Source organism: Sceloporus occidentalis, unplaced genomic scaffold, assembly GCF_023333645.1.
Source record: "Sceloporus occidentalis isolate IW3139 unplaced genomic scaffold, rSceOcc1.0.p SCAF_4, whole genome shotgun sequence".
In the NCBI taxonomy this organism is placed as follows: Eukaryota; Metazoa; Chordata; class Lepidosauria; order Squamata; family Phrynosomatidae; genus Sceloporus; species Sceloporus occidentalis.
In genome coordinates, this window is record NW_028316984.1 from 89,180,814 (window position 1) to 89,194,240 (window position 13,427).

The window sequence follows — 13,427 nt, forward strand, 5'->3', positions numbered from 1 at the left end:
AGTCAATGGTTCAGATCCAGATGATAAAACAAAGCTGCCACTGTGTTCTTAAGGCTGTTAACAGAAACTAAGCACATACATTTTAGGAAACTGAGAACTAAGATAGGAAAGGTTAACAAACTCAAGGTTAATGACACACTAGCAGATGGTACAACTGTGGGGGTTTTGTAGATCCTTAGAGATATAATGCTTGGCAAAAGTAAGCCATCCCAACCTTTTAGGTCAAAAGCTGAATATAATTCTATTGAGCATAAGATAAGATAAATGTTGGGGTAAATGAGTTTAGGATTTATAATCATTCTAGATAGAAGTAGTATAATCAGTTTTATACACCAAAGTTAAAGCACCACAAACATGGTATAGTTCAGTTTTGTTCTTTTTTAAAAACTGTGGATAAAACCAAGATGAGTCACAACATGCCACTGAAAATGCTTGTTACCTTCTTGATTTGGATTTAGGTTTGCAAAATTTAGTATATACTATAATGAAATTATTTTTGAGATTGTCCAGCTTTGTAAGTTAACAGCTCCAAAGGGTCTAATAAGGGCTCGACCTTCACTAGAAATAATGTATTTCAGAGAAAGAAATCCAGCTACCCAGGAGGCTCTGTGGCTCTAACCCAAAGGCGGGTTGTCTGTGACCTCAAGATATTGTTGGATTGCTGGATTCTAAACTCCTATCAGCACTTGCCAGAATGGCCAGTGGTCAAAGATATGGGGAGTTTAATCCAATATTGTGAAGAACACAGGTTTGCATCCAAACCAAGAGCAAGAAAAGTATACCGATATAACACACAACAGAATATAAAAACCTCAGTCCAAAGTCCCAAAGTGTTCTATTCTTAAAAACATATTTTGTTACACAGCTCAGTTTTGCAAAATAATCCAAGCAATCCTTCAATTTTTCCCACATGTACTACCCCAGGGGGTGGGTTGTGAGGCAATAAATAAATGCCTTGAATAAATAAATAATGAATAGCTTGTTTTAGAAAGAGCAAAGTTTCTTGGATTAAAGAGTCTTAAATTTTGGTTGCAACCATCTTTTTACTTAAGAGGTACTTTATGTGTGTAAAAACCAAAATGTGACATAATTTTATGAAGGAAAAAAGTGAGGTCTTCTGTTATCAAAGGAAATAGCTATGTTATTTTTCTACTAGGCAAAATGGGGAGAGACACCACTGGATTGAAAAAAACAAGAGAGGTTAAAAGGAGAATCAAAGCTAAGAACCAACTGTGAGGTCCATATGGGATTTCTCTCTGTACATGTGCTTTGCATTTTAAGGTTTAGTCAAAGCTGATCAACTGCTCATTTTCAAAGTAATGTGCTGCCTTCACAACTTTCCCTGCCATCTACTGCCAATTGATAAATGCTTTCAACACAATCACTCCAACAGATTCCTAATTTACTTTCACATACAAATAAAAATCACTCTGCATAATTATGCCAAACAAGGATATTTCCTTCTTTATTACTGAAAACCATTATTGCCTTGAGGCCTACTAGCTTCAGACACAGTCCAAAGGGTACAGCTTGGGAGCACTAACTTTATAGAAAACATGGAGGGTATGTTGCCCTCTAATAGTCTCTTTTTAACTGTACCAGTATTATCATCATCACCACAATATAGGTTTAAGTTCTAAGATTGTGTTTTTAGCACAAATACATCTTTTTATTTTATAAAGTGTGGCTGAAAGCAGAGAAATCTAAAGTTTTGTGTCCTCTCATAATCATTTATATCATACTCCAAATCTTTTCTCTTCAAGATACCTGTTTCCAAGCTGGAGAAGGGAAATTATGCTTGTCTGTCTTAATTTATGGACTAGGGCTGTTACATTACTCCCAGTCTTCTGTAAGGAGAGCCTATTGTCCCACAGACAATGATTATTGCATTTCTATACAACATCAACTGGACAGTTCCATTGCTCAAGGCATTTAAATCTGCTATACACCCACTCACTATAAATTAATTGCCTTGCCAATAAATATAATTGCTCCAAGCAAAGGCTGTCCACCCTCTTCTTTTATAGACAGTGCTTTATATATTTAACATGACTGGTATCAACACATTTTACAAAACAAGGTGCAACAAGATGCCACAGGAGCACTATTCAAACACTGCAAACAGATCCTTTTAGTATGTGTGTGATTTACTTTTGGTTTTGGCCCTCTGAAAACTAGGAAAGGCTGAGGCCTGGTTTTTCGGGTTTAAAAAAATCAGCGAAAGGATTAAAAGGCTCATGAGCTTTCTTCTTTGGAGTCTGAAAATGTTGCTTTAAGAAAGTGTCTGAAGGACCAGATAAGCCCAATACAGTCCCTCTCATTTCTCCTTCTTTTTGCTCTTCCTCTGGCTAGTCAGTTCACTTAGTTTTTTGTCCAAGCGCCTCTGGAGGTGAGCTCTCTTGGTAGGATCCAAGGACTTGTCTTTCAATCCACTCCCAGGATAGAGAATACCTTCCCTGCTGATTCTCTGTCGGGCATGCGCTTTGGCCTTCTCCCCACACCCATGAACCTGTGAGAAAGAAAGCCAAAATATCAGTGGAAGCCAACCAACAGTCCTGAGGCATTCAATGATTGCCACTAATAGGGTGCCTGGTGATAAAAGCTGAACATTCTTCTTAGTCTATAAAAATAAGACATTTGTTTATTGATGGCTCTTTTAATACTGGAAAAAAAATTGAAGGTCATTCTATCTACCTATCCACTAGGTAAATCTAAAGAGAAACAGTATCATACTATCAGATGGCTTTAAGTATTTTCTTCACAAACTCTAAAAATGAAGGTAATACCTCCATTCCATCATCTGAGCACCTTTGCCACCCCGGCTGACAGATATTAATACTGCTGACAGATATTAATATTGCTGCCTATCTCCAACATTATGAGGCCACAATCTGGAGAGAATCCAAAGAAAGCAAGGGAGTCAAGAACAATCAAGCCTTAACATTACAATAAAACACATCATAGCTAGCTAGTAATAACCTGGAAAAGCTCCTATGAGTCCAATGAGCAGTCTGAGTATGCAAAATGATGGCTGGATATTTAAAGCTAAGCAAGCTTCAGTCTAGACAATGCCTGGGTGAGAAACAGAGCTTGGAACACTATGAGAGAGACTTGCAACCTAGTTAAAAGGTCAGTTGTACAATTTACTTTCTCTTTTTTTGGCCAGGAAAAGATCAGTTGGTGGACTCTGGAAGTGTCAAAGGCCACAAAAATGTCCTCATGGGCCATATGTGGGTTACATTTTGATCTCCCCTACTTTAAGGAATGAAACTGATCCTTTGGTTCACCACACAAGATGCTGCTGCTCCAGTTACCAGGTGCAAAACCTCAAAGTGAGCTGGACTCAATCCTGTTGCATGAAATATCATCAGAGCTGCCAGATGATACTGTGCTGCTGATTCCACCCTTGCTTCTCTTAAGAGGGAAAGAGCCCAGCTGGGTTTTTTCAACTGGATGAACACAAAATGCTGAGTGTTACAGAAGTAACCAGCAGTAGATAATGTGACAGAAGGACAAAAGCAAAACAAAACAAAGAGCAGAAAGAAATAAAGCAAACACAAGTAAATATTGATGCAGTTTTGTCACTGCAGTTTAGCTTAATAGCTTCTGATTTCTATTCAAATTTTAGCACAACAGAACAGACAAAACATATAGTGGTTTTCTGAGGAAATATTTAAAATGCTGATGGGGCTGAAATACCAAAGGTGTGCCATGCTTGATGTAAGCTTTCACTAACCAGATGCCTTCCAGTTAGGTTAGATCTGGACTGCAACTCCCATCAGCCAATGGTCACACCAACTGAGGATGAAGGGAGCTGAAGTCCAACACATCTGAAGGGCACCACAATAGGGGAAGACAGTTGCTTCATGCAATAGGAGTGTTTGCCACAAGTCCAGTGGTCTTCCCCACAGCTAACCACAACTGATAGGGAAAGAGCAGAAACATCTTGATCATGCTGTAAGAAAAGGAGTTTACATTTTTGACTAAGCCGCAGCATTGTTATACCAGTACAGATTGGAAAAAAACAATTTTGTAAACTAACGTTATTATATCGGAAAGCAAGAGTAGGATAAAACATCATCATCTAAGTCAGGACAGGGATTGGCAACCTCTGGAGAGCCACATCTTGGACCTCAGAGGAGCACTCCTTCCTCCAATCCCTACCAGTTGTTTTTAACTTAAAATGGTTTCTCATGCCCTCTAGGTATCTGTTTTCAGCTCAGAAGGGGCCTTTCCATTACCACAAGCATCCTCCAGTTAACAAGCACTTTCCAGTTCTGGAAAAAAGCTCACCCCTGAGTTTAAACCACAAGGCCAATAACATAGCAAAACTGCTCCCTCTTATGCTACCTAAAGTATACAAAATGACCTTTTCAGTAAATATAAACACTGGAGGATGGTGTGGGGAATGCATGGGCCTCAAAGGGTAGAAATGGGCCTCCCAGGGTCACAAATGGTAATTCCAGAAGGCATAATAAGATAAGGGAAAGTTCTGAAAGTATTTTGGAGGAAAATTATGTTGTAGAGAATGGAGAACTTATTACAGTGTCACAAGGGGCCTACCACTATATCTGGGTCAAAATTAACAGATATATTGAAATCAGAAGGCAAAGAAAAATGCAGTATCTCAGCTTTTTAGGGTTTCTAGGGGAAAGAGTTCTCACTAGCATAAGTACAATGTTTTTTGTAATTACATCTGGAGGAAATTACATCTGGGGAGAAAAGCAAGAACCTTAATAAAATAAAAAAGGAAGCTTAAATAATGACTAAAAATGGATTTTGTGGGAGTCTGCTTCATTAGAGATAAGTGAAGATGTGCAAGCAGGCAGTGTTGCTGGAAAGAAAGATTTGTTAAGATGGAACAGGACTGTGGCAACTGCTTATATTATGACAGAAGACTTCATTAGAATCTTGACATTTAGGCTGTGTCCAAAGTTACAAGAAAAGAAAAACACTTTCAGGCAATGCAAATAGCAACTGATTTACAGATAAGTAAAATAGAGAATTGACAGTGACTAGACTGAACCAAATCCAGATTTCCATCTAAAATTTTCAACATCTTATCAATTCCATCTCAACTAGTCTAAATTTTGAGCTGAGAGAGATTGAACACTGAACTTTACCTGAATTGCTCCACGACAGTTTGATAATAACTGAAGTTACTTAATTACAGAAGCCCTATTCCTTAAATCAGATCCATTTAAACTTCCAGGAGAAATCCAAGAGGTGCCAAAGGTAAGATAATCAATTCAAACTGTGTAAGTCTCAATATGTTCTGAGCAATCAGCTGTCACCAGAGGGATCTTTTTTTTTTAATTGCTAGCTTTAAAATGGTAGCAAGGGGAAAATGCTTGTGATTGCCTATAGCAAAAAAAGGAAAATGTTCTCTTCTACATCCGACCCATTTAAAATTCAGCAACAAGACCTTAATATGTCCAAAGCTAAAGGAAGAAGAAGGAGACGGTAAGGCCACTGCGTGGAGAAGATGGCAAAATGCTAACAGAAGACAGAGAAAAGGCAGAATTACTCAACTCCTTCTTTGCCTCAGTGTTCTCAGAAAGGGGAAAAGAGTGCTCAACTTGAGGATAATGGAGCATAAGACAGAATAGGGGAATTTCAGCACAGAATAAGTAAAGAGATAGTAGAGGAATACCTTGTTAATCTAAATGAATTTAAGTCTCCAGGACCAGATGAACTATATCCAAGGGTATTAAAAGAGCAGGCAAATGTAATATCGGAGCCATTGGCAATAATCTTTCAGAACTCCTGGAGAACAAGAGAAGTCCCAGCAGACTAAAGCAGGGCAAACGTTGTCCCCATCTTCAAAAAGGGAAAAAAAGAGGATCCCAACAATTATCGTCCAGTTAGTCTGACATCAATACCAGGAAAGATTCTAGAGCAGATCATTCAACAGAGAGTCTGTGAACATCTAAAAGGCAATGCCATAATCACAAAAAGTCAACGTGGATTTCAGAGAAACAAGTCATACCAGACAAATCTGATCTCTTTTTTTGATAAAATTACCAGCTTGGTAGATGAAGGGAATGCTGTGGATATAGTATATCTGGATTTCAGTAAGGCCTTTGACAAAGTTCCCCATGACAGTCTTCCAAACAAGCTTGTAGAATGTGGGCTAGACAAGGCAACTGTTACATGGATATGTAATTGGTTGACTGACCGAACCCAAAGGGTGCTCAACAATGGTTCCTTTTCATCCTGGAGAGAAGTGACCAGTGGGATCCCACAGGGGTCTGTTCTTGGCCCAGTGCTATTCAACATCATTATCAATGACTTGGAGGACAAAATTGGGGGCATATTTATCAAATTTGCAGATAACACCAAACTAGGGGGAAAAGCTAATACCCCAGAGGACAGGATCAAAATTCAAGATGAACTGAATAGACTAGACAGCTGGGCCAAAGCTAACAAAATGAAATTCAACACAGAGAAATGTAAGGTACTGCACTTAGGGAGGAAAAATGAAATGCACAGATACAGGATGGGCGACACCTGGCTGAATGAAACTACACGTGAAAGGGATCTGGGAGTCCAAGTAGACCACAAGTTGAACATGAGTCAACAGTGTGACGCAGCAGCTAAAAAGGCCAATGCAATTTTAGGCTGCATCAATCAAAGTATAGTGTGTAGATCAAGGGACGTAATAGTGCCACTATATTCTGCTCTGGTCAGGCCCCACCTGGAATACTGTGTCCAGTTCTGGGCACCACAATTTTAAAAGGATGTGGAGAAACTAAAGCATGTCCAAAGGAGAGCGACTAAAATGGTGAAGGGTCTGGAAGCCATGCCCTACGAGGAACGACTTAGGGAGCTGGGGATGTTTAGCTTGGAGAAGAGAAGGTTAAGAGGTGATATGATAGCCCTGTTTAAATATTTGAATTGATGTCATACTGAGGAGGTAGCAAGCTTGTTTTCTGCTGCTCCAGAGACTAGGACCCGGAGCAATGGATGCAAGCTACAGGAAAAGAGATTCCACCTGAACATTAGGAGGAACTTCCTGACAGTAAGGGCTGTCTGACAGTGGAACACACTCCCTTGGTGTGTAGTGGAATCTCCCTCCTTGGAGGTCTTTAAACAGAGACTGGATGGCCATCTGTCAGGGATGCTTTGATTTGGATTTCCTGCATGGCAGGGGGTTGGACTGGATGGCCCTTGCGGTCTCTTCCAACTCTATTATTCTATGATTCTATGTATGGATGTCATGTGATGTCTGGTTTCATTTTTTAATGTTCTATGTTTGTATGTTTTTAACATTAATAAACATCTACATATTTAAAAAAGAACAGCATACAGAATGCCAATACTGTAAATCGATCTCCCCCTCCCCGCCATGTTGGGTACTATTGATTAAAATGTCCTCAGTAGCTAGCTGCAATACTTTTGACTAACTCAAATAAATCAGAGAGATGGACAAAAGACATTGGGAAACAGTCCTTACTACTAATCAATATTACTATTCCTTGCATGAGGCTTTTTATGTACCATAATGGTGACTCACGCAGGCAGACGTGACAGGGTGGACCAGGTAATGTGAGATATCCCTATGTAATACAAGAGTTAGGATTGCCCCCTAGGCACGTGCAGAGAACACCTAACATCTCACCCACTTCTTCGCTACAGCTGCAGTAATTCATACATTTGGTTGACATCTGTAAGAAAGCATGCCTCTGATCTGTATCCAGGCAGAAGCTGTTGTGTTTGTAGCATCTTCTGCAGAAGTATGATAACAACTACTATCCCATTCTTGGCGTATAATATAGTTAAAACAGCTAGGGCAGAGTGAAGGGGATAAGGAAGTTGGCAGCAGGGAAGGCCATATGCTTGTGGGGAGCACATGATGTGAGCAGAGCCATTTGAAGCTGCTTTATGCTAATCAACTGGCTAGCTCAGTGCTGTCTACTCTAAGAGCAGCTCCCTAAAGTATTCAGCACTGGTGTTCCTCAGCCTTGCCATTTGAAAGTCTTTAATGAGGTCAGGGACTGAATGTGAGATCTTCTATCTATGCTTGAGCAACAGCCATTTCCACGCTAGCATCATGAGGTTTCTATATATGCATGTGTCCTAGAATCCCAGCTTCCTATAACCCTTTGAACCGGCACTGGAATGGAGTGGGATGGGGGAGATGAATGGGAATTATGTGCATAGAAGAAAGGGGTGATCTGAGGTAAAAAGGAAATGACTCATACACTTGGTGGGAGGGAAAGGATGTTGCAGAATGACATTATTTCAGTAGTGACACATTGTTAAAACACAGATCCCTTGCTCTGCAATGTTAAGTGCCTTTTAATGGCCAAGTCTGCTCATTCCAGAGCAAGGACACAAAGTCTCTCAACCCTATTCATTTTCAAGAAAACACCCACCCACACACAAAATCTAAAGCCAAGCGAGAGAAAATCAGACAGGACAGGAGGAGGCTGGATTATATTTTTGTTAAAGGTCAAGAAAAGGGGAATTAAGTATATAAATTTGACAGGAAATAAAATTTCTTGTATTACAATGTGGGGAAAAGGTGAAGGGAGATTTTTCAGACACAGTGAAGCTCATATAAAACTAAATCCATAAAAAGTACTAAAAGGGGAAGAAAAAGCTTCATATGTTTCCTAATAACTATAATCAAAGATGCCACCACTGAATGGGGATTCACCCCTACCCACTTCTAGCACAGCAGAAGTCTTCCCCATCCTTAGGATAGTAAACTAGAGACAATCAACAGGGTCCCTTGTGGATATCTATGTCCACATTATGCTACATTACTCCATAATCCCATCACATTCTAAAGGTACATTTTCAGGGTATTGCATATTCTTATAACATGTTGAGCAGCAGTGGGGCAGGGTGTCCCCCACCAGTTGATCTGCACATGACAAACTGGTTTTGTGAATGGTTCAATGGCTCTTCATAAGCTTCTTTGGAAAACCAAGCCTGTCAAATGCTTCAAAATAAGGTATCTTTTCACTGCATGTGAAAGGAGGCTGACTCTTAAAGACCTGTGGGTCAAGAGACTGGGAAGATGGGGGTGATATTTAGCCTGCCTAAACAAGGATAGGACAAAATATACCTCTGGGATGAGGTGGCTGAGACAGTAGCGTTTATTGCAATGCAGGCAGAGCTGTCCCAGAGTTGTTATGCTTGCTTTGCACTTGAAGAAACCACATGTATTGTCAGCTTTAATTGCAGCAGAAATCATAGCATCGAAGTCTTCCTCAGGTACACTTTCTGTTCTGGTTTTAATAGAAGGCTTCCCTAAAAAAGGAGAAAGAAATAATAATTTTACCAAAAAGTAACAAAGGAAAGACTCAAATGCAATATTTTCTTATGGGTGTAAAGGGGCACAGCTGTGTTGAACCAGTTTCCAAGTAGTCTGGGAAGTCCCCATAGCTAGAATGATAAAAAACAGAAAGCCATTGTGTGACTGTCATTTCAGATGTATGAAGTGACTGACAGAAGGCTGGCCTCACATGTATATGCATGAGAACAGATGACTATTTATGCCATGAAAAGCAAGTCGGATCACTCAAAATAACATAAATGTGGCAAGATCTCTCTACCCAGAAGGTCTGTGTGAGATAAACTAAACAAAAAAGAGAACACAAGATATGGAAAAAGTTGCAAAGATGAAGTATGTGGGAGTATTTGATTGGCAGGAATGCTTGTGGCTGATGATTTAAATATATTAACACAATCCATGGAGCCGAACATAGTGCCATTCAACCAGAACTGTCCATTCTCACTGGCACTAGTTCCATAAGGTCTCCCAAGAGGTACTTCCAAGATCTTTTACTTAGATATGTGACAGTGTAAAACAGGGGTCTTCTAAACCCACAGTAAAAGGAACTCTAATACTCATTTTACTATGGACCTTTCCTTGGTAAACTTTTATATGAACAGTAAACTCAAAGTGAAGGCTTTCATGGCTAGCATCCATAGTTTTTTGTGGGTTTTTCAGGCTATGTGGCTGTGCTCTAGAAGAGTTTATTCCTGACATTTCACCAACACCTGTGGCTGGCAGCTTCAGAGACCAGACCAGCAAACTAAAGAAGTGTCTTTAAAAAAGAATTGCAGAACACTGTAATTGTTCTAAACTTTCAAAAGAGAGACAGACAGACACACAGAGAGAGCTTTGTAAAGGAATGTAAAATGACACAATAAAGCTACATTTGCAACAGAAGGAATATATACCTTTGATGTCATTTTTATGTTTCTTCTCAGTGATTTCCTGCAGGTTTACATTCAGTTGTGGGTTTTGTTTTTCTCTTTCCTCTCTCCTGGCCTTCTCCCTTTGCATCCTTTCCATGTGCAATGTTTTCAGATCTACTTTACCTGGGCTAGTGCTGCTTACTCTCTCCTCAGTGTGGCCAGAAATCTCCCTTAGAGGACTTGGATCTTTAGGGGACAATTCTTGTTCACAGGCCTTCACATCTCCGATAGATACATTTGTGGCAGCAGTTTTCCTACGAATGCTTATGTATCTCTCTTTTCCTTCACCCAGACTTATATGCTGCAGCCCGTATTCCTCTGCCAACTGGTGGATAAGCAGCCTGTCGTGAGCATTTAATGATGGAGGAAAATCCAGTTGGGTCTCACTACTGTCCAGAAACTCCAATATCCTTGCTTTATGTTTACACAAGTGCTCCTTCACTTCAGAACCTCCAGTTGTGATCCTGGCTGTGTTTGGCACTGAGCCCTCTGTTAGTCTCTCTTCAGGCTGTTTGGCTGATTTTCTTTGTCGTTTCTCACCATCACCTTTTGGGGCCACTGCTCTGTTGCATTTATATTTCTTTCCTTCGCTACTGAAACTCTGAGAGTTTTGGGGTGCATAATTTTCTGGCACAATGTCATCCAGATATTCAAAGGCTGTGCGTACTTCTCCATGTTCGCTCATATAGTTCACCAGCCGTTTAAGAAAACAATGGTTTCCCGTGGTCCGAGAGTCACAAATCACAGCTACATGGCGTCGAGCACGGGTAAATGCAACATTTATTCTCCGGTCTTCAGCAAGAAATCCCACTTCACCTACATGTCATAAAAAAAAATCACACTGACCTCAGACACCAACCAACATAAAATAATGACAACAAGAGCAGTTCCATCCCAAGCATGATTGTTTAGAACCAAATTTCACTGTGTTTAATGGGAATTCCCACATGAATCCACAAAGAATACCAGTCTTCCTATTGTGTGCTTACATTGTGCAACCTCCACTGCCTAAACAGTGCCTACAATGAACCTGTGAAATAGGTTACTAACAGATATCAAACAAGTATAAGCAACCATGAAGCATCAACGTATACATTAAAAGTAGACACTACTATTCTTATCATTTTCAAACTACATGAGATGTGAAGTTTTGGGGGGTGCTGCAGCCTCTGTTCAATACCTAATCCTACACTATGAAGAGTCTCCTCAATGAATAACATCTAATTCTAAATTAAGATGATCAAATGCATCTGAAGTTGTTCACTATTCACGGACAGTGACTTTACCCATAGAAATCATGTCCTGTATACCACTCATAGAATCACAGAATCCTAGAGTTGGAAGATACCCCAAGGGCCATCCAGTCCAACCCCATTCTGCCATGCACGAACTCTCAATAAAAGCTTTCCTGACAGATGGCCATCAAGCCTCTGTTTACCGACCTCCAGGGAAAGCACTACACTCCGAGGGAGTGTGTTCCACTGTCAAACAGCCCTTACTGTCAGGAAGCTCCTCCTAATGTTGAGGTGGAATCTCTTTTCCTGTAGCTTGCATCCATTGTTCTGGGTCCTGTTCTCTGGAGCAGCAGAAAACAAGCTTGCTCCCTCCTCAATATGGCATACCTTCAAGTATTTAAACAGGGCTATCATATCACCTCTTAACTTTCTCTTCTCCAGGCTAAACATCCCCAGCTCCCTAAGTCGTTCCTCATAGGACATGGTTTCCAGGCCCTTCACCATTTAAGTCGCCCTCCTTTGGACATGGTCCAGTTTCTCTTTTTTTTAAAATTAATTTTATTAACAAATTTTACAACACAACATATCAATCTTTTAGCATACACAACACAACAACATAACCCACTCCCCATCCCACCCACCCAAACCACCCTCCAACATTAAAATTAAAACCTATGACTTCCATCCTCTTTGCGTAGTATGTTACTTCTAGTATCTCTTATACACAACCTATTTATCTCACCTGTTCTTCTATCATCTTCATCACTACTAACTATACTTATATCTTATTCTTCCTATTTGTTTCTTTACCCCTTATTTCCTTCTCCATTATGAATGCTATACTTATTCAATAGATATTCAAATAAAAAAACCCTAGAAACAAATACAATCTACAATCAAGTTAAGTTATGGTCCAGTTTCTCAACATCCTTCTTGAATTGTGGTGCCCAGTTTTCTGAATGTAGTCATGGCACTGGTCACATAGTAACTTCTGTTTGTCAACAAAACAGGATAACAAAACATCTTCAGTAGGGTCCCATACTGGGAGAAAGGGAAAGCGTAAATTAAATAAATAAATTCAATTTGTCAAAAGAATAAGGACGTTACCATGAATGAGATTTGCTTGGGTGACATTAATTTTATTACATTGATTTCTTTTACTCTCATAACTAGTTTTTCAAATCACCCTATGAAATCAATGAAGAACAGGTCTGGCAAGGAACTCAATAGATATTTATATTAAAAAACAGAAACAAATCCCCTTAAAATTGGTTGAATTTAGTTGCTTCAAACACTTATGAATTTAATTCTTGGATTGATCACCTGAAGCTTTATACTTAGTAGGAAGTCCCAGTTTTTTATGGTATTTATTCGCTTCAGTAAGGAGTGTGCACATTATATATATATATATGTGCCTGAAGACTGAGTGCCCTCCCTCCACAACTGTCATCTTTCGGCCGTTGAGGGAGAGAACAGGCTGGCCCAGCGTCATCAGGGGCTAGCCTGAAGACTGAGTGCCCTCCCTCCACAACTGTCATCTTTCGGCCGTTGAGGGAGAGAACAGGCTGGCCCAGCGTCATCAGGGGCTAGCCTGAAGACTGAGTGCCCTCCCTCCATAACTGTCATCTTTCGGCCGTTGAGGGAGAAAACAGGCTGGCCCAGCGTCATCAGGGGCTAGCCTGAAGACTGAGTGCCCTCCCTCCATAACTGTCATCTTCCGCTGAGGGAGAGAACAGGCTGGCCCAATGTCATCAGGGGCTAGCCTGAAAATACAGTGTATCTTAATTGTAGATTTTTCTTCTACTGTTTTATAATTTTTTTGTACACCGCTATGATCTATGTGGAATAGCGGTTTATAAATAAAACATATTATTATTATTATTATTATTATATATGAATGAGTTTTGAAAACATACTGGTTTATTTTCTGAGACTGCTTTGTTGTTGTTTTTTTAACTGCATCAAGGAAGGAAGGAA

General features: G+C 40.0%; 1 protein-coding gene across 1 annotated transcript in view; it reads right to left on the reverse strand.

The window, feature by feature from the left end:
- Positions 1-1,437: 1,437 nt before the first annotated feature.
- IGHMBP2 (immunoglobulin mu DNA binding protein 2) overlaps positions 1,438-13,427 on the reverse strand; it is a 101,972-nt gene continuing 89,982 nt past the window's right edge. Inside the window, exons 13-15 of the mRNA XM_089520811.1 lie at positions 10,198-11,031; positions 9,077-9,261; positions 1,438-2,509 (exon numbers count right to left, since the gene is read on the reverse strand). Coding sequence (XP_089376937.1) covers positions 2,318-2,509; positions 9,077-9,261; positions 10,198-11,031 — 1,211 coding nt within the window. The 3' untranslated portion in view covers positions 1,438-2,317. The remainder of the gene's footprint in view (positions 2,510-9,076; positions 9,262-10,197; positions 11,032-13,427) is intronic.